This window comes from Empidonax traillii, unplaced genomic scaffold (genome assembly GCF_003031625.1).
Source record: "Empidonax traillii isolate 1590-97213 ecotype Southwest subspecies unplaced genomic scaffold, ASM303162v1 scaffold73:size1297144, whole genome shotgun sequence".
In the NCBI taxonomy this organism is placed as follows: domain Eukaryota; kingdom Metazoa; phylum Chordata; class Aves; order Passeriformes; family Tyrannidae; genus Empidonax; species Empidonax traillii.
Window position 1 is genome coordinate 949471 of NW_020955266.1, and position 20993 is coordinate 970463.

At 43.8% G+C, this 20993-nt stretch overlaps 2 protein-coding genes across 4 annotated transcripts in view; one reads left to right on the forward strand and one right to left on the reverse strand.

The window, feature by feature from the left end:
- Nucleotides 1-2226: 2226 nt before the first annotated feature.
- Nucleotides 2227-8274, forward strand: ANKRD40 (ankyrin repeat domain 40). Of its 2 annotated transcripts, none has more exons than XM_027880645.1 (5): nt 2227-2440; nt 3257-3405; nt 4465-4938; nt 5769-5950; nt 7122-8274. In XM_027880645.1, the coding sequence occupies exons 1-5, from the start codon at nt 2298-2300 to the stop codon at nt 7260-7262; spliced, it is 1089 nt and encodes a 362-aa protein (XP_027736446.1). In that variant the 5' UTR covers nt 2227-2297; the 3' UTR covers nt 7263-8274. The 2 variants fall into 2 exon arrangements, with proteins under 2 accessions (XP_027736446.1, XP_027736447.1); XM_027880646.1 differs by lacking the exon at nt 2227-2440 and adding an exon at nt 2487-2582.
- A 1915-nt stretch (nt 8275-10189) lies between these two features.
- The window catches only part of ABCC3 (ATP binding cassette subfamily C member 3), a 46218-nt gene continuing 35414 nt past the window's right edge, over nt 10190-20993 (reverse strand). For both annotated transcript variants that reach the window (XM_027880648.1, XM_027880647.1), the window contains 12 exons: nt 20763-20868; nt 19931-20084; nt 18331-18538; nt 17280-17590; nt 16343-16542; nt 16115-16241; nt 15203-15304; nt 14079-14225; nt 13005-13163; nt 12462-12628; nt 11265-11459; nt 10190-10616 (listed from right to left, as the gene is read on the reverse strand). In XM_027880648.1, the coding sequence (XP_027736449.1) occupies nt 10508-10616; nt 11265-11459; nt 12462-12628; nt 13005-13163; nt 14079-14225; nt 15203-15304; nt 16115-16241; nt 16343-16542; nt 17280-17590; nt 18331-18538; nt 19931-20084; nt 20763-20868 (1985 nt within the window). In that variant the 3' untranslated portion in view covers nt 10190-10507. The remainder of the gene's footprint in view (nt 10617-11264; nt 11460-12461; nt 12629-13004; nt 13164-14078; nt 14226-15202; nt 15305-16114; nt 16242-16342; nt 16543-17279; nt 17591-18330; nt 18539-19930; nt 20085-20762; nt 20869-20993) is intronic.

Sequence of the window (20993 nt, forward strand, 5' to 3'; positions counted from 1 at the left end):
TGTGCGGTGTCATAGAATCACAAAATCAACTAGGTTGGAAGAGAACTCTGTGATCATCAAATCCAACCTTTGGCTTAACACCACTTTGTCTACTTGACCATGGCACAGACCGCCACATCCAGTCTCTTCTTAAGCACCTCCAGGGATGGTGACTCCAACACCTCCCTGGGCAGCCCATTCCAATGCCCCATCACTCCGTCTGTAAAGAACTTCTTCCTAATGTCCAACCTAAATCTCCCCTGGCGCAGCTTAAGACTGTGTCCAGTCCTGTGTGGTGTCCTGGCACAGGGACATGGCCCAGGCACAGTCCACTCTGCACTCTGGCAAAACCCAAACCATTCCCGGTGCACGGTTACTGACACTCAGAGTGCCTGTGCCAGAGGGTATTCCCTTTCCTGAGTGCCTCCAGCTGTGGGTATTCCTTTAGGAATTTGTAGAATCACAGAACAGTTTAGGTTGGAAAAGACCTGTAAGTTCAACTATCAACAGCACCATCACCACTAAACCGTGTCCTCAAATGCCACATCCACATGTTTTTTGAACATTTCCAGGGGTGGAGATTCCACCACTTCCCTGGGCAGCGCGTTCCCATACTTGACACGTTGCAGGGTGTGCTTCATATTTAATGTAAGTCTTCCTGTTTGACATTGGAACCAGTTTTGGCCCATTTTGTTGTTTTCCTTTCTGGATGTGATTTTATACCTCATATGTACTGAATTTCACACAGCAATTTTCAACTATTTTCCAGTTTCTCATCATCATTTTAAACCACTGAAGTGCATGAAATGAATTAAAATTTTAATTAAATAATATTTTTTAAAAGCTTGAAGCCTGTATTCATGCAGACCTTGTAAAACGTACTACAAGATTCACAGCAGCCTTGTTTAGCATCACTGAGGGCTTCATGCAAGCACCTGTGTTACCTGAGGACTTACCTTTTGGACATCTCTCCATAACACCTCCGTTCAGGAACTTCTTTCAAGCTTTGCAGCTTTGTAATGATTTAACAACCCACTGGAACTGTTGGAAGAGTGTAATTGAAATCAGTGCCACACAACTGGCATGAATTTTCAGTCAATATCCCACAGTCTGGGTTTGGGGGCGGGAGGGAAGGCGGGTGTTTGTGTTGGAAATCGGGGCAGAACTGAGGTTGTTTCAGCTTTTTTGTATTGCTCTGATTGCTTTAGAAAGCAAACAGGTATCCTGGAGAACTGCTGCAGAATTCCCCGGCATATCAGTGTGGCTGCACAGAGCACGCTGGAATAGAAAAGTCTGACTGGAGCTCAAAATAAGTATTTTGACTTTTAATAGTTGTGAAATTTTTACCAACTGTTCTGTAACTTGATTTAGGACAAATCCACAACGACCAAACTTAGCTTTTCAAACCAAGCAATACAAATGAAAGAATTACCTATAATCTTTTAAACTGATTTGCAGGAAGCTGTAGATTTTTATTTTAATTTTGGAGGGGGAGGGAGGGTGTTTAGGGGTTGATTCTGCTGAGAATGCACAAAGATGGCAAAAATTTCCTAAGCAGAACAATGGAATGCTCCCGTGGAAGTGTCCAAAGCCAGGCTGGATGGGGCTTGGAGCAACCTGGTCTAGTGAAAGGTGTCCCTGTCCATGGCAGGGAGTTGGGATGACATGATCTTTAATGTCCCTCCTAACCCAAGGTCCCTCCCAACTCATATCATCATAACCTTAAAAATCTCTTTAGTACCTCCTTTCATGGCAGCCAGCAGATAAGCCCAATTTTTTCTGAATCCCTCCATTTACCCTCTTCAGCAGCAGACTAGTGCAGAACAGAGGCCATCATAACACTGTTTCCTTAACCTGGGTAAAACCACTGGATTAACTGAATCTTGCTTAAATTAGTGAGCTAGAAATATATCCAATCCCTGAAAGTATTCAAAGGCAGCTTGGATGGGGCTTGGAGCAACCTGGTCGAGTGGAAGGTGTCCCTGTGCGTGGTGGGGGGAGATGGAACGAGATGATCTTTCAAGTTCCCTTCCAACCCAAACCATTCCACGATTCCACGACTCATTCTATAACGATTGCAGAGCCCGCAAGAACAACAGGCAGGGCAGGAGACACCCTCTATTGTGCATTTGTACTTTAAATGACATAAAACGACCGCGGGAGCGCCCCGTCCCGCCGGCCGGCGGCAGCGACCGCGCCCCGCCCGCCCTGCTCTGCGCCGGAACCGGCTGTCGGGGCCGGGTTGTCACCGGCAATAGGTTCCCCCGTGGCGGGGGTGTCGGCCGAGGGTCCCGGCGCTGGGCCCGGGGCCGGCGGGGATGCGGGAGGCGGGCGCGGAGCTGGCGGAGCGGGAGCGGCAGGAGCGGCTGCGGGAGGCGGCGGCGCTGGGGGACGCGGAGGAGGTGCGGCGGCTCGTGGAGCTGGGGGTCGGCCTCAACTCCCAGAACGAAGTCAACGGATGGTAAGGCCCCCCCCCTCCTTCACCTTCCCCGAGCCCCTCGGCGCTGTCGCGGGTTCGCTTTTCACGCGAGGTGGAAAATGAAGAAGGAAATAAAAGGTCGGTCCGCCGCGGAATGCTCTGTGGAGCGATCCCTGCTCCGGAGGGGTCGCAAATAGGGGGTCCCCATCCCACCTCCCGCGCTGTTGGCCGCTTCTCCGGGTCACTGTGCGCTTACTTTATATTGGTGGGCTTGATTTTTTGCTCCTTCTCCAGGTCACTGTGCACTTACTTTATATTGTTTGGTTTGATTTTTTTATTATTTTTTTTTTCAGCTTGAGACAGCAGAGGCTGTCAGAACACAAACCTCGGCTTTACGTGTTCATGTCTAACTAGAAATATTCATTATTGACTCTAAACTCTAAACCAAGTTTAAAAATGGCTTTCCCTTTCAATAAGGGACCCTGCAGGCTGTTTCGGGATGTATACAAACATTTTGACACTCCATTCACATCCACCTGAGGACACCAAAGCCAAGACTGTTCTGTAATAGACAGACAAACCAAAGCAAAACAAAAACCCAAAGTGGAAAAGGCTTTTTGAAAAAATCTCGAACTTTAAAAACACTACTTTGGCAACTTGGTATCAAGAGCATTAGAGCGAGAGAAAATGACATCAGCAAGTGCCGTTGCAGGCTCTGAATCCAGTGTACTTTCCCAGAAAGTTTGCAATTCAAACCTATTTTACTAGACATGCATTAGGTCTTGTTCTTCTCACAGGCAGCAAGAATGAGTGGAAATGAATCTGCTTTGACACAGAGTTGATGTTTTCCATGTGCAGGACATGTTTGCACTGGGCCTGTAAGCGGAACCACGCGGCCGTGGTGGCTTACCTGCTGCACGCAGGAGCAGACAAGGACATCCTGACCAAGAAAGGAGAGAGGCCAGCCCAGTTAACTTCCAAGAGAGAGATCAGGAAGATGCTGGGAGGTAACCTAGTGACTGTGCCATGTGACCATCAAAGACTAGTAAAAGGCTGTTTAAGCATCTGTGCTCCAGTCGTTGTTTTGCATGTGTTTGGATTTCAGTACTAACTACACTTGATTTCTAGTGTTTACTTGATATGAAAACAGATTTTAAGAAAAGAGCATTACCAACAAATTCCACACCCAGCTAGCCAAACTTTATTTTCTAAACACTGAAAAATTAGGAAAAACTGTTATTTTGAAGAATGCCGTGGGGCAGACAGACACAGCTTCCTGTTTTTAGAAAGGCAACGGGAGAAAAATCTCTTGAATTTGTAGGAAGCCCTTATATGATTATACACCTAATTTTCCTGACATTCTGTGTTGAATAAATCGAAAATTAGCAGCTCAGATAAGCGGCTCATTAAAGGACATTGGTGGAGCATCTTTATCTTGTTTGTAACTGCTGGAGCAGAGCAGGATTTGCTGCTGGAGGTGATAAGTAATTTGAAATGTGGTCGATTAACAAACTCTTCCCTTCCCTTTGTACTCCTGTGTCTGGTTTTGTTTTCATTGTTGTCTCCCAGCTGTTGAATGGGTAATGCTGCAGCTCTCCCAGTACTGCATGTTCCCTTCCCTTTATCCCTTGCCTTAATATCGAACAACATATGACCCTTTGTTTTTTGTTGCCTGATGCATTATGAAAATGACACCACCAGAGACCCTGTTACAACGCGCTGCTATGGATTAAACCAAACCAAAACACAAGTACTGCCACATTTACAAGGAATTAGTACCCCCAGAATTACTAGAATCAGACTCAGCTTTTGTGTTCACTGTATGGCAACACCTGAGCACGGTTCTGTTTACTGTGAAAAAAAAAAAAAGGTGCAGGTCTTCCTGATCCATTTTTTAACCTGTGATGCCTTTAACACTCGACTCCCTCACAATAATAATCATAATCATAATCATAATCATAATCATCATAATCATAAAATAAACCTAAAGCCCCCAGTGCAATAGCAATAATTCTTTTTTCCCCCTAAGATAAGTCTCAGAGAATGTTGCTTTGTTTGTTTTACAGTGGAAGACGATGAACTCCCGGACCTAAAGCAAGATTCAGACCTGCCAATCATCCCCAATTACCTGGCTAACCCCCCTTTCCCTTATGTTTATAACACCACGAGTAGCAGCATTCCAGATCCCACTGTGAATGGGAATCTCTCCCCTTCTGAACTGCACGATGCTGACTCTCTGTCCGTGCCTGACGTGGAGCCTCACAGACCTGCGCCGTTCCAGCACGGGAACGCTGCTCCCGAGGGGGCTCCCAATGGGGACATGCCACCCCTGCCCCGAGGGCCTGCTGGGCCACCACGCTCACATCCTGTCCTCCAGAGAACTCCTGTTTACCAGGGGTCGGTGTCCTGGAGCAGAGGCCCCCCTTCACCGGCAGGATCCAACCAGTCCGTACCCCAGCAAGAGAACGGCTCCTGCGTGGGGCCTGTGCCGGCCTTCCAGCCCGTGTTCTTCACAGGAGCTTTTCCACTCAATATGCAAGGTAACAGCAAAAGTCTCCTCTCACTTTGTCTGAGGCCTTCTGTCACCTTGGGCAGTGCAGACTAATCAAGGTCAGGTGTATCCACAGCACTTCCAGAGATTTTTGGGTTCCTGTGCTTAGACATTCATGAAATATTTGTAGGGAATGAAAGATGCAGGTATCCTGTTTCTGCTGGAGATGTTATTAAAATATTGATGAAAATATTTGCTGTTTGTCTCAATTGCCATAAAAGCATACAGGCCCCAGGGTAATCTAATTTTCTAAATAACAGAGTTTAGGCTGCAAATACAGAACGTGAATATACAGCTGGTGAGCTGAAGAGAACCTCACATGGCTCAGTCTGCACCCAGGTCTTGAGCTAAATTGTTCTGGGATCTGCCAGTTCTGCAGGGAAGCTTTGCCTGCCCATAGAGGGAAATCTGCAATTCCAGTTTCTGTTCAGAATTTAATTCTTGAAATAAAAGGTGTTCTGATGCCACGGGTTGGCAATGAGAATTTAACTGATGGCCAAAAGAGTAAATAAAAGCAATCTTGGATTGCTAAGGAAAGTGATAATCAGTATAATCTGCTGTTAGGTTGGCTTAAATCCAGTAAGGTGAGTATTCATGCAAAGGCTCACACACTGCATTAGATTTGTAATGATTTTTTTCATATAGGTTGATGAAAGTCAATATAATGAAAACTGTGGTCATACAATTCCAGATTTTGCTTTCCAAGTATTCACTTGTTACCAATAAGGTTAATAGAACACAGAAGTATTTAGAAGTTATTCTGTAGTTTCCAATTCCATTATACATCTGCCTATTAATGTTCCTTTTTATTTTTAATAGAACTGGTGCTTAAAGTTAGAATACAAAACCCTAATCTTAGAGAAAATGACTTCATTGAAATTGAACTGGACAGACAAGAACTGACCTATAAGGAACTGCTCCGAGTGAGTTGCCATGAGCTGGGTGTGAACCCTGAGCATGTACAGAAGATCAGAAAATTACCAAATACAATGTTAAGAAAGGTAAGAACTCTACATTTTCAAGTGCATTAACTTATAAAGGACATTTTTAGATTACTGTTATAAAGGGATAATTTGTTGGTCACCTGCATAGGCCCATGTTGGAAAAAAAAGAAAAAATGAAAAACCTTCCTTCAACTTCCAGCACTCAGCAGTTGTTTTGGTTTTTTTGTTAAGTAAAAGGGTTCTCCAGTTTCTTTTCATAACCATTTGGTGTTGAACCCAATTAATACCTGATTTTGTGAGCTGCCAGCAGCATTTAAAGGCCTTCAGAACTCAGCTGAGCTCTGCAAGTTCATCAAGGCTTGACTGCAGTCCTTGCACAGAGAGATGTTTCAGAATTACTCGGTGCATGTCTCTGAACAGAACTGTCCTTACTTCAGTGACATTTAGCCCCGCAGCAAACACAAAAGGCACCTGCTGACCTGTTTTACCGACTCACCACTGACCTCTCTTTCACTCTGAAATCCTCGCAGAGCGTTGTTGGCGTCACTCCTGGGCCAAATCTGATTAGGACTAGATTAATACACTTCACCGTGCTGCATCTTCACTGGCTGTAGGATGAATTATTCTGTATTAGTCAGGAAGTGGAGGGAAAAGAAAAAGACATAAGGAATTCTGTCACTTGCCAACTTCAGTTATTGTTGAAAGGAATTTTTATTTCCATCTCTAATCAGTTCAGGCTGTCTGGTAGGACTGCAGGACACTTACTGCTCCTTGAGGTGACACAAACCTAGTTCTGTGTCATGCTGTTGGCAGCAAAGCAGGGCTGTGGGGGGCACAGAGCTGCCCTTAGTGGGCTGCTCTGGAGGAAGCTGCATGGGGGACCTTCTTTGGTAGATGCAAGAATCAATTCATGAACTTCTAAGAATTACCAAGCGGGAAAAAAAAGAGGAGTTGCGTGGCATGCAGTAGGTCTTGACAAGTGCAATTCCTCTAATCACTTGCACTCACCATCAGTGTTGCATTCCTCCTAAAAATAGACTTAAGTGAGTAGCTGAATAGGAGCCCAGAATAAATACAAGATGCAACAGGATGTCTGCTTTCCAGCTTACTGTAAAGAATTGTCATATTTATAGATACATACTTGTCTTAGTATGAGATTTTTTTAACTTACCTCTGCAAAATTAACGGATACTATCACCTAACTACTAATTTTTTTTTTTATTTAAAGGACAAAGATGTTGCAAGGCTACAGGACTTCCAAGAACTGGAGCTTGTTCTAACAGTAAGCGACAAAAACTTACTTTTCAGAGTCCCAACACTTTCTGAACGGAGTGGTTATAACAAGAAGGCATCAGAACTTACATACTAATTGTTCAAGGAATAAAAAAAAGTATTTGTATCTCTCATTTTAAAATTAATAAGGGCTAATGATGTGAAAAAAAATCTATTTTGTTAACCTTGAAATAAACTAAAGTGGTTATGCACAGTTACAGCTTCTAGTTAATCTAGGAGTAGCGAGTCTGATATGAAAGTAGCTCAATGCAAAGGCAGTTTTGTCAGAACTATCTGTTAATGCAACACTTTTCCTTTCAAAGAGATAATCTTCAAACACTGCAGAGTTAGCAGCTCTCAGGGAAAGGCTTACCTTAAGCTGTTCTAATAATTTGTTTGCTATAAAATAGCAGAGGTACTCAAGCTGAAGAACCTGCCACGAAGCCCATTTAGTATTTGTACTGAGTCCATTACCATTAATGTTCCCTTTTTAGATTGTGTACATTAAGTCATATCTTACTTAAAAGGAAAAAACTACAAGGGTTTAAATGTGTGGAAGAAGCACAAAACTATGTCTCGTTTAAATACTATCAAGTGACTTATTACCTGTGATTTCTTAATCCCTGTTTACACTCTTCCCTATTTCTCAGGTTAAAAATAAAAGTGATAGTAATTATCCAAATAATAAATATGCTCTCAACCAAAATCCCTTTTATTGTTGTCTGTCAATATATATCATTGACATGTGCAATTTAAAATCCTGTTCTTCCTACTGTATTGACATTTCTCCAATGCTGCTTTAATTTCCCCTTTTAAAAGCACAAAATTGTAATTTTGTTTTCCTTTTGCCTCTGCATTCCTGAAAAAGATTGCATCTTGAACCTATAAAGTTGCCTGTGTAAAAAGAAACTAGTGAAGTGCCCAGTGATTTCTGGGCTGGTATTAAATCTTCCTGTGTTCCTATGCAATGTATTTTATTTTTTTTCCCTATGACTTGTGTTTACCCATGTTGTTTACTGGAAAAAAAAACAAACACACAGTTACTTAAAATTCAGAATTAGACTAATTTGCTGTGAAATTCTGGAATAAAGAAATTGAAAAGTATTTAAGAGCTGCATTTTATCTGATTTTTTTTTTTTTTAGGATTTTAGTATTTACTCAGTCCACTTGCATTTGAGGAAGAGTTAGCTTAAGTGGTAGCTTAAGTGAGAAGTGGGTGCTGTGGATTAGATGAGCAAACTTAAGTATGAGACGTAACAGGTGAACAGAACGCACCAAACTGGACTGAATTTTCCCGTTTCTTCGTCTTCCCCTCCCCTCCTCCCAGTTTCTTTGGAAACTGCAGCAACCAAAGGAGTTTGTCTTTGTCTTGTCTAAGAGTTCAGAGCCCGAGCTTTCTGTACAATGTCCGTACGTGCCTGACAGCAGAGGGGTGCTGAGCTGGGAGCCTCAATGCCCAGGCCAGCACTGCATCCCCAGCTCCGACTGCTCCAGGTGACTCCCCGTGACCAGGGCCGGGCACCAACCTCAGCCTCGGCCCCTTTCTCAGAGCAAAGGAGAGCAGCCAAAACCACGCACCCAAACTGGGCCCTGCTCGCTGCTCTCCCCCAGCAGGAGCAGCTCCTGCAGCAGGCACTGAGCACACCAGAGGGAGCCCGCTCCCAGCCTGCATCCCACAGTCTGCGGGATGGCCAGTGCTCACCTGCAACACAGATGGGTGCAAACACCCAGATCCCCTCTGTGCCAATTCACTAGGCTTGAAGTTCTGTCTCCTGAGGTGAACACAGAATGTTTCATCACATCAAAGCAGCCTCTTCCGCAAGGTGCTGGAGGTCAAACAGTCTGAGGCGCTGGCAATACATGTTTTTTATATCAGATTCCTGGCGGAATATTAACTTCTGTAGAATGGAATAACAAAATCCTCGCTCCTTGCACCACCCTGGCAGTTGCTTTCTCCCCGGCACACAGCACAGGATAGGTCAGGCATGGTCTGGACGCCAGCTGAATCCAGGAGGGTACCAGGGTTAACCAGCCAGACCCACCAGAGGAAAGCTCAGCTGTTGGGTCAGTGATCTCACACAGATGCTGATCCCTATCTATGCATTCCCAGAAATATTTTTGTGTCTTATGCAATTTATATACCGAAGACGCTATCAGCACTCCTAACAATCCCATCAGTGTATAACCACTACATTCTGTGTGTGATAAATAATTCATTGCTTTGTCCTCTGCTGTATGAAATGTTAATGTCTAATGAATGCTTGGCTGCAGATTCGTGTTTCTATTTAAGATGCATAATTTGTAAGGATTATTAAATGATTATTTTTGTCTTCCCAAAGTTTTTCTGCGTTTTACTCCTGGTAAAATTTTTTCTTGCCAACGAGTTTCTAGAGTGTTTCGTGTAGGAAGAAAACAACTAAAGCAAAACAGGTTCTAGCAGGAAATACTGTTTGAGCAGAGGACTCCTTTCATCTGAGGAGGCCTGGTTATCAGTAATAAAATAGATATTTATTTCTGTAAAACAAATCCCACGTTATTTCAGGTGATTAAGGAGCTGAACAAGATAAACTAAATACACACCTGCAAAGCATGCACGTTCAGCTAAAGTGGAGACTTACTCATAGTGACTCCATACCTAAGAGACACAGCAAAATCCTAGTACTTCAGTGCCAATCATGTCCCTGTAGGCTTGTGTGGAGTCTACTGAACTGGAAAGAATTGTGTGGTTAATGATTTATGTGAAGCCATTTGTAGGTTTAGTTTTAAATACATGTTACTTCTTATGCCAAAGAGGAATTTTATAATGCCCAAGTTGCCCTGGGCAGGGATCCCAAAGGTCCTGGGATAGCTCACAGCCTGGGAGCTGCAACATTCAACTCCCTCGACCTGGGGAAATATTGAAAGGGACAGGTTGGAACCACTCAGAGGTTACACATCATTTCACTATTATTCAGCTGACTCACAAATTAACTGGGCTTGTTCTCCACTTCAAATCCAATGCAGAAAACACACAAACCAGGTGTATTTTGTACCATTAATATAATTTACTAATTACAAACCTGAATGCAGTACTTATTGCCCTGCAGTACATACATTTTCTTGTCAGAGTGTTTGGCCTTCTTTGGGAAAAAAAGCATGTAATAAAATATGTATATAGAAAATATTTAAAAATATAAAATTCACTTTCTGCTCCTTGTAATTGTAAAATACTTTGTTCACATATCACACGTTGAGTCTACTACAAAAACTGGTTTGTAAAATTACAGTACATTCACAAGTCACTTTTGTGGCAAGTCAGTAATATTAAAAAAACACCAAACCAAAACCCAAGGGGTCTTCTCTTCATGCCAGTCCAGCATCTTTGGCCATACTGTAGAAAATGCCCTTTGCTGCTATAAGGTTTGCAGGTGTGTCAAATTCAGCTATGGTTCCATTGTCTAGAACAAGAACTCTGTGAAAAACAAAATAGGAGGGAGGAGGAGGGGAAGATGTGTCAGAGAATTCCTCACAAGAAACGTGACACCTGGTTCTATCACAAAGCAAACTGTTCTAATCTTTGTCTCACCTTTGTTTTCCTCAACTATTTTCACATAGATGATAAATATTCTCCCTAAGCTGCTGTTTGGCTAAAAAAGGTACAGGGCAATCACTATCTCCTGGGTCAATAAGAGGGGAAAAAGTGCCTTGCTGGTAGTTCTGGAATCGAAAATACAGTTCCAGAGAGCCAAGGAGATAAAAGCTCATGAAGTACACTAATATATTTTCAAGTAATTAATACAGCGTGCTGTCAGTGAAAAAGTTACAGCAGCTGCTGGTTTAACAAGGCCCCATAAGCTTCCTGACAGTGCCAGGAGTGCAGCAGGGCAGTGTCACCTGCACAGCTCTGGTTACTGAATATAGATCCTGTTTCTTACGCCAACAGAGCCAAAGTCAGGACTGGATATTCTGGGATTATATGGCTTAAACATCATTGCTTACACAGTGCCCAGCAAGAGCATCACTGTGCCTGTCTAGAGACAAACCAGAGCCCTGCAAGTGCTGCCTCACACCCCCAGCAAACCCACGAGCCTCGCCCCCACGCACCACGGAGAGGTTGTACCTGGTGTAGTCCATGATTGTGTTCAGCCTGTGTGCGATGGTCAGCACCGTGCAGTCCTCAAACTGCGTCCGGATTGTCATCTGGATGAGATCGTCCGTCTCCAGGTCGATGGCCGCGGTCGCCTCGTCCAGGATCAGGATCCTGGTCTTGCGCAGGAGGGCCCTGGCCAGGCACACGAGCTGCCTCTGGCCAACGCTGCAAGCACACACAGGCTGTCACCAGCCAGGCCCCCCCGCTGCTCACAGCCACTCGTGCTGGAGCAGGTCACTCACGGGGTAAAGTTACCCAAAAAACCCCATAATGTTCAGCAAGCAGCCTTGCTAAATACACACGGGTTGCAGCATGCCAGCACTAACTGAGGGATATGTTACTGCCTGACCCAGTGCTGGCAAAGCCACCAAATGTCCCTTTTATCATTTTGACAAAAGCCAGGGCAACTAATGATGACTGACAATGCTTCTGCCCACGCTCTCGGAAACACTCACAGTTCTGACAACACTGTGAGCTGTTTAGGAAAAAGAAAAAAAAAGAAAAATGCTAATAAAAAGGAAAAAAAAAATGTTATGGGGCTGCAAGTCCTTTCTACCACAAAAAAATAATATACATACATATGGGCAGCCAGACTTCCTCCTCTGTCACAAACACAGCCTAGGTTTAGTCTCTGAGTGTCTGCAGGTTGAGGAAGGAGCTGAACATTCATCACAGGCATAATCTGGTGACACCACAGCCTCAGAAGCCAACGAAGCATATCAAAACATGGCATTTTATCATCCCCAGTCATGTCTTCACGGGTCTTCCAAATAATAATGGAAAATAAACATTGCTGAAGTGTCAGGCAGAGGACTGTTATTCAGCACAACAGCTGTGTATGTTATCAGGGAATTCCCTTCCTAACAAACTGTGTTAAGGTACTGCCTGTCCCTACTATATTGTCATCCTGAAATGTCTTTCTTTATTGATAAGATGGGATTTTAGTTCAGGAAAAATCCTTCCCTGAAGCAAAGAAGAATCAAATCGTTTGTGGCAGAGGCAGAACAGGAGGCAAATGTTTGAACCTTGGTGGCTTTCTTGGAAAAGGAATAGGGGGTTAAACCATTTCAGACACACCAGACCACAGTGTCAGCCTGTGCTCAGGTGTCCCCCACTGCCACAGCTGAAGGACAGCTCAGTGTGTGTCCTAGTCCAAGCATTCCTTACCTGAGGTTCTCTCCACCCTCTGAGCACTCGTAGTCCAGCATGGATGGCTGGCTGCTGACGAACCTCTTCAAGTGAGACAGTTCAAGGGCTTTCCATATTTCCTCATCTGAATACTTATTAAATGGGTCCAGGTTCATCCTCAGTGTTCCAGAAAATAGAACAGGATCCTGGATATAATAAACCAGTTCTCATTAGACAAGTGCTTTAGCTGTTTTAATACTATGTTTTAGATACTGTGAGCTGATGCTTTGAGGTCTCCATTTCATTGCAGGGAGGCCACATCCTAACCCAGTTCACTCTGACAATATATACACTTCAAACTCAAGTTCCAGCTGTAAAGATGGTTTATCCTAAATCCTGTTTTATCACCCAGCATTAGCCTATAAGGTGGGGGAGATAGGACCACCTAAAGTATAAATAGTTTGTTTTTCTGAAACAATTTTCTAAGTGTAACAAAGCATTTTCCTCTGTGGATAAACCATTATTTATGGTTTGTTAAATTGTTAGAGATTCTTCCTTTCCTGTGACACAGAGAAACAGTACCTGAGGAATAATTGTTAGCCTCGACCGAAGGTCATGGAGACCAATTTCGGAAATTTTCACGCCATCAATTTTAATTTCCCCTTTTGCAGCTTCCAGGATCCTAAAGAGACAGAGCGTCATGGAGGACTTCCCTGCTCCGGTTCTGCCAACAATTCCAATCTACAACAAATTGCAAATTTAACAACACAGCATATGGTTAGGAAGAAAACAAAACCCAGCAAAAAAAAAACCAAACCACTCCCCAAGATTCCTTGAAGAGGTGTGACACAGTATCTGAATCTAAGGAGGAATGGAACCTTCCTTCACTAGTAATCCTTGGGAGTACACTGTACAGTACTTATGGTCATTCCTGTAATTGGAATGATATTCCATATAAATATGCACAGACCTAGAGCCATTCTGTGTAACTTTGGGTGATTAGTTGGAGCCCCTGTGGTAGGAGTCCAGTCACTCAAGGACAAGAAATAAAGACTTTTGGGTAAGTATATGTATCTCCATGCCAGAAGGATGCTGCCATCCTGTCTGCCTAGTATAAGCATAATTCTCTTTTCTTTTAATAACAGCCTGTTCAGGGAAGGACTTTCCCATGCTAATTGCTCTGTCACCAGCAGGCAAACCCCAGAACTTTCCAATGAAGCGTGAAGAAATGAATCTCTCAGAAGAAAGACCATTTCCTGATTAAGGAAGCAAAGAATGTCATTTCCTTCCACGCCAAAACTTTCACAGGGAAAGTCAGAGAGCAGAAAAAGCTGGAATTCCTTCTCCCATCTGCACTGCTTCAGAAAAAAGTGTTCTTGTCACTGAATTTTCGTCACTTGCACTGGTGCTTCCTACACAGTGCATGGGAGCCTGTTGCCAAATGAACTTGGAAAGTCCAGAAAGTCCCATGCAATCGGTGCTGCTGCTTCCAGCCTGCAGGATGCTGGCACAAGGACAGCAGAGTTGTCACTCCTGCTCCTGGAGGAGGTCTCCGCCACTGGGGTCACTGTGCTTGTACACCCTCTCCTCTACTCCGTGGTTGTCACTGGAGGCTCAGAGCAAGGTTCTAGCAAAGACATCCAGCTGGTAACTCACCTTTTCCCCACCGTGGACTTGGAGGTTTATACCCTTCAGAACCAGATCCAGGCCCTTCCTGTACCTCACTGAGTAATTCACAAACTCCAGCTCTCCCTTGGATGGCCAGTCTTCTGGGGGACTCTTGCCTTCAATGATCCAGGGAGCCTAAGGAAAGCACAAGTCAGAAATGCCTCATACAGGTTTAAGGAAAAAAAATTCAAACTCAGGTACAAACATTTTAACTGGTAATCAAATATCCATTATCAAATAAATTTATAATAATGGAGGAAAAACATGGGTTCCAAGTTATCCACCCATTTGTCTTTGATGTGAAGTTTACAGGAAAAAAAGTCTGAGCACACAGGGCTGGATCCTCAATGGATATAATTTTTTTCCTATTAAGTTTAATAGAACACTGCTGTTTTCCTGCCAGCTTGAGCTCTGGTTTATAACATGCATCATGCATCTTGTCTAGCTTCCTTTTAGCTTCCAGATTAAATGCTTGATCTCCAGAACCACACACTGGAGTTCTCCTCAGATCCTCCATTTCCTAGTTCTTAGTATGTACCCAGGGCTAACAAACCCCAGTGTGTCCAGAGAGCACCAGCTTTCCTGGCATAGCTCCATCTGCCACCTTCAAAAGTCTTTGGCAACAAAGGTAGATGATTGGATGCTTTTCCTGGATTAGCAGCACGGTGTTCCTAGAGATGTTCTTCTCTCATGGGAGGTGAGGACTGATTAAGCTGATTAAACAGAAATACTATTGAAAACACGTGCAAGGCCTGATAATTGTACTGGAGCTGTGCTCACTGGCAGGATCACAGCACCAGTCATGCAGGTAAGACTGTGCATCAAACACTTCAAACCCAAAGGGACCAAGATTCTGATGTGAAACTCATCCCCTGTGCTAGCCACTCACAGCAGCAGAAAATGAGATGCTGAGCACAGGCTGCATGATGGCAATAATAATTTGGAGCTGTGATAGCATAAATTACAGTTCAGAGCGTGACATTTGTTCAGGTTAAATGATAACTCTCAGAGCAGGAACTGTCTCTCAGGAGTCTGAAGAAAGACCATGTAAATGTGTGCATTAAAATTTCACCATGGTTGTTGCTGAGCATACTTGACCCTTGGCAGCTGACCTCTGTTTCTGTTTCTGAATACTCTTTTATTCTTTCCACAGCCACAATGTTAGTTTCGAGTTCAGAAGTCATTCGGACCATCCAATTCAGAGACAAGGTCACCTTGGAGAAGACAAGGAATAAAATATCACCTCCAGAGGAACAACAGACATAATAATAATAATAATAATAATAACAACAACAACCACTACAACAATAATAATAATAACAACAACAGCAAACATTGCTACTAAGACGTGGATTCACATTAATATCACAAATGAAATAATTGCCTTTGCATTGATGTTAATACAGTTACTGGCACAAGAAGTCTACAGATTATCAGGTACTCGTGTGAAGAAGCACATGCCTCCCACAGTGATTTAACATATGGCCCTCTCAAAAAAAGCTAGTTATTACCCAAATCATGGGTCTCACTGGGAAACTGCTAGCAGCAATCCTGCACACTCATGGTATCTAAAATTCTTCTGGCAAAAGTGAGGCCATTAAATCTGCTGAACTGTCCACAGCTTGGGTCAGTACAGTTTACCTTTTCTAATTATGAATCCTACTAATCTGCCTCTGATTACCTGGAAACACCGATGTGCTGGTAGCAGGAATGATGCGGGACAGGTTAAGCCCATGGTGCTCAAATAATCTGACATTTACTGAGTTTCCTGTGTGGGAATACTGGGGTGCAGCACAGCCTTGATGCTCTCAAAGTGCCCTGAAATCCTACTGCATGTGAGCTTGATGGTGATCTGCCAGCATTCACTGTAACTCTCTAGTTTCCAGCTGCAGCTCTAGTTACAGCTCATTTTTATTATTTCCTTATTAACTTCAGCTTTAACAAGCACTTAAATCATTGCTAATATATCCATGTCATCTACAAAAAGACAAACCCACCAATGAGCAGGAAGTTGTAACACATACCTGCAGCGCGTAGGACACTGACAGTCCTACCAGGCCAGCATTCAGGCTGTTTCTACCAATCACAGCAAAAAGGGCAGCAAAAAGGACAATGCAGTTCCCCACGAACTCAACTCGAATGCCCAGCCACCTGGGGAAAAGGCAGATGTCAGTACAGCAGCAAAGAGTGGCTTGGACCAGTTTTGCAAACAGGATTATCTGAGTGGAAACAAGAAATGATGTGCCTGTTACCTGTTTGATACGATCCCAGGGTAGTAACTCTTCTGATTTTCGTCCACTTTCAGGTCACTGATGTCTACAAAGGCCTTCACTCTCCTGTAGGCTCTGATGACACTGGCCCCTGACACTGTCTCTGAGAAGTGGGAGTAGATGGGAGATCTGCTCACGGACTCCAGGCGCTTCAGCTGGCGGGAGGTCGCGACGTAGAATCGCTGCCGTTTTTCAGAGAAAATTGAAGGTACGTGAAATACTCTCTCTTTTAATTAACAGTGACGAATTTCTTAGGTTAAGGATTTAAAGGAGATTGTTACTAATGCGCTTCAACCCTCTGAAATGTCTTCTATAATTAAGAAGAATTTCATGAAAGTTATCTTTGTTTCTTTCCACAAGAGAACACTGGGTAACTGCAATTTCTCTAGGCAGTAAGTTGAATTTATTTATGTCCCTTTAAATTTAGCTAATATAACCTAACAAAATGGATCCATCTGTAGAAGCCTTATTTTCCAAGAAAACAAAATGTGCATTTGCACCTCCATTATCATGTCTCTATGAATAGTCTATAAAATATGCTTCGTTTTTGCTCAGAAATCAATACAATTGTTGCTTTCTATTTTCAACATTCTACCTTCTCACCACCTTAAAAACTTGTCAGCATGTCAACTATATTCACACTTTAATATACTGATATGCATTGCAGCTCTGTCTCTAGCAGTAGGCTTACTTTTTAATACTTACAAGCTAGAAAAGGTTATGCCTATTTATTTCATGACCACATCTCACAGGACATTTCTTTTCCTGAGAGAAGTAAAATAATGTTGTGTTTACATAAACACGTAGCTACTCCAGATATTTCAATTCCCCCTCCCCCTGAAAAAATTAATGTTGTTTTTACTAACAAGAAAAGGAACGGCATAAGGTTACAATGGTAGTCAGATATTTTTCCGGTTACCTGAACAAAGAAGTACAGAATTGCAAGTGGAACTATGACCACGGCGAAGAGCGGAGTGCTGGCTATAATGACGATCATGGTCGACACGGAGGTGAAGAATGTCCCGAGGAACATCAGGATGGTTGGCGGGATGACCTCGTCGATGACGTAGATGTCCTTGGAGAAGCGGTTGATGATGCGGCCGGTCGGGGTGGTGTCGTAGAAGGACTGTGGGGTGTGAAATTTGTTCTCCAGCAGCGCAGCATGGAGCGTCCGGGCGGCGTTGATGCCTCCCATGGCCAGCGTGAAGGAGCAGATCAGCACTATGAGCCCTGGTGGGTGAGGAGGAGACGTGTTAATCCCTGAACATGATGTTCCCAATTCACAGCTCCTTGATTCTTGGCTGTTACTGTTGAGCTTGAAGCTTTTTTTGCTTTACTGTATTCCCTGTCCACCCTTCTCTTAGCATGCACTACGGCATTACTGCCTAAGGCACAGGAACATAGCCTGTAGGATTTCACCATCCTGTCTATGTAAAACAGGCACACAACCATCCTCCCTCTGCTTTCCACAAGCCTCCAAACAGTCCTAATTACTACAACTACACCCCAGGCCTTCAGTCTCTTCTGCAATTTTCATGTATTCTCTCCAACTTACCTCCCTAAAGCTTCCATGTCACCTGTTCAACCCCCTCTGAGGGCTTCATAACAAAATTAAGCACTTGGCTGAGCTCAGACTTTGCAGCTCCAGGTTATATTACCTCCCTTGCTTAGGATAAGATCTTAAAGACAATATAGTTCCAACCTCCCTGCCACAGGCAGGGACACCTTCCGCTAGACAGGTTGCTCCAAGTCCTATTCAACCTGGCCTTGGACACTTCCAGGGATGGGGCAGCCACAGCTTCTCTGGGCAACCTGTGCCAGGGCCTCACCACCCTCACAGTAAATGATTTCTTCCTAATATCTGATCTACATCTATTCTCCTTATGGGCCACTGGCAACTGGTACCATGGCTTTTCCACCTAATTCCTCTTCCCTAACCATTGAGACATGATGATTTTATCTGCTCTCACCTTGCAAGAGGCCCAAGGCAGCGTAGACCCCGATTCTCATGGCCGTGTTGTGCTGAGTCCCATTTACCACCGGCTCGTTGGTCCAGTCACTAAGCCACACGTTGGCCCCAATGGCAGCAGCATTTTGACAGCAATACAGGAAACATATTGCTAAAGACAGGACAGGGTTGACAGCCTTCATGTATTGCCAGAACACTGATAGCTTCACCTGCAAAATCACACACCAAAGCTGGTTTGTACAGCTCACACAAGCAGGGGTTTAGAGAGAATTAAGAGGAGAAAAAAAGAAAAATTCTTTGTCAGGGGAACTGCTGAGTTCAAAACTGCCCAAGCTTTAACACACCACGGAGAACAGCTCATCTGCCTGAGCTCCATGTCAGGGTGAAGACCTTCAGAACAAGCCAGAAACTTCTCTGAAATACTCTTCTCCTCCTTGTCGAAGAACTGTATTTCATTATTTTCGTGGGGTTTTAGTTCTTAGGACTATGCCAGAGGGGGGAAAAAAGGGAAAGAAAAGAAGCAGATCAAATAGCAGCAAAGGCTGGGTAACAAGGACAGGAGCCAAGTTTTTCAGGCAAAAGAAGCAACTTGGCAGGCTATCATGCTCAGGACTACTTTAAATGGCCTATTTCAGGAAAAGTGCTGAATATGCCTCCACTCTGTGTCTTTACAGCAACTTAAATGAGGTACCAAATGCTGGTGCACCCCAACAGGGACATAAAGAGATGATGCTTGTGGCAAGGAGTAAGGGTGCTGTCTCAAAGGTAGTGCAAGAAGGCAGAGAAACCAAAAGACACAGATTCAGGAAAAACCTCAGTCTCTAAAAAAGGCATAAGAAAGAATAATTAAAAAAACCCAAATGTTGTTGATTAGGGACTTTGAAAGCCAAAATAATCCACAGAAAAAGTTAATTACAAGTCTGTGCCATGAACCAGTAGATCAGACTAAACAGGACACACTGAGCCTTCTCAAGTGGAGGGAAGGGGCTTTCTTTATGCAAACCTCCCTGCTCATCTTCTTCCTGCTGCTCCTTTATGTCCCTTCCTTTTACTTTTGTATTCCCACCTTCTCTTTTTCCCTGTTCCCATTTCACTCCCTGGCCCTGCTCAGGAGGAATACAGCCCCTTTGTACCTACAAGCACAGAATGCTCTCGGAAGGGGGTGGCAGGTATTTAGGCAGAGCAGACCCTCTGGCACCCAGCAGGCAGCTGGCTCGTGTAACCCACTGCTGCAGCTGGACCCAGCAGCAGCCAAGCAGTTTAAAAACCAGCAGTGCTGAAAGCTCTGCAAGGCAAAAGGCAGGGCTGATGGAGTGCAGGGCTCCGTGGTATCAAGTGACTGTGATGGGAGCTGGAAGGGATTTTTTTTTTTCTTTTTCTTTTTTTTTTTTTTCCCCACTAAGTATATAGCTCTTGCTGGGTGCCAAAACCTCTGCCAAAATCCTAAATTTGAACAGTCAGTGGCCACCAGATTAAGGCCTAAAGGCTGGAGTTGTGATTTATACAACACGTTTAACAGAACTGGATCAAATGTTAAAATAAAAATGATTCTTTTTCAAACAGAAATGTAGCAAAAGGGAGGGGGGCAAATCAAACCATACCGTGCCTGTTTCGATGGTTTCAGCCTGAGTAAGTTTCTCGTTAGCATTTTTTCTTGGCAGAGGAGGCTCTGCTGGCTTCTTCTCACAGACTCTTCGTTTCGTTGACATTTTGTTGGGACATTCTCCTCCCTCAGAAGACACTACACTAAGTTGCCTGGTTAAAACAAAAGAGTCATTAGGAGAAAAAGGGCATATTGAGGCAGTGCTGAGGCAGTGGATTGGACTTATTCCCAGCCCTTTCACTGAGTTCCCATGCCAGCCTCGCTCACAGCTGCGGGTGCTTGTACCACCCCTCTGGATGTCCAGTGATGTCAGAAATACAGCATCTAAGAACGGCTGTGGCAGGGCCTGGGCTCTTTGGGAAAGGCCTTTAGAGGCTTCATGGCAAGGCAGACATTTCAAGCTAAACCCTGAGGTTCTCTGTTTTCATGTCAAAAGAGGCTGGACAGCATCTGTGGCTAGTGGTTATAAAAAATGATAAAGAATACTAAGATTCCCAAGGGAAATGTGAAATGCAAAGGGTTCATTTATGGTATAACTGGCAGCAGTTTAGTGTTGAGTAGGTAAATACATACAGCAGTGTTACCTGAGAACCAGAGAGCTGCCTTAAGAAATTGGTTCAGTTCAGATTCAAAAGACGAATGCAGGAATAGATGTTTGATCTTCTTTGCATGTTCTTTCACATTTACTTTCAAAAGGACACTAAACCAATTTATTTGTAAGAGGAAACTAAGCAAACTGAAGCCCAGATGGAGAAGCAGTATGTATATAACATCTTTCAGATGTGTTTCACCCCAGACAGAGATTAGAAACACATGAACCTCATGTTTACCTAAGGAACTGTTTGCGGACCTCGTTGGTCACCGGTTCGTTATCTGCCAGGTCGGTGTGGATGCTGAGGGTGTCTTCAGCCAGCAGGACTTCTTCCTCCTCCAGCACTGCAAGACAGGATCACACCTCAGATTTTCCACCCCATAAAGCAGAAAGCACAGAAAAAGGTGGCTGTACAAAGCAAGAGTCATGAAAAACAATACCACAGCAGGAAAATCACAGTGCATAAAAT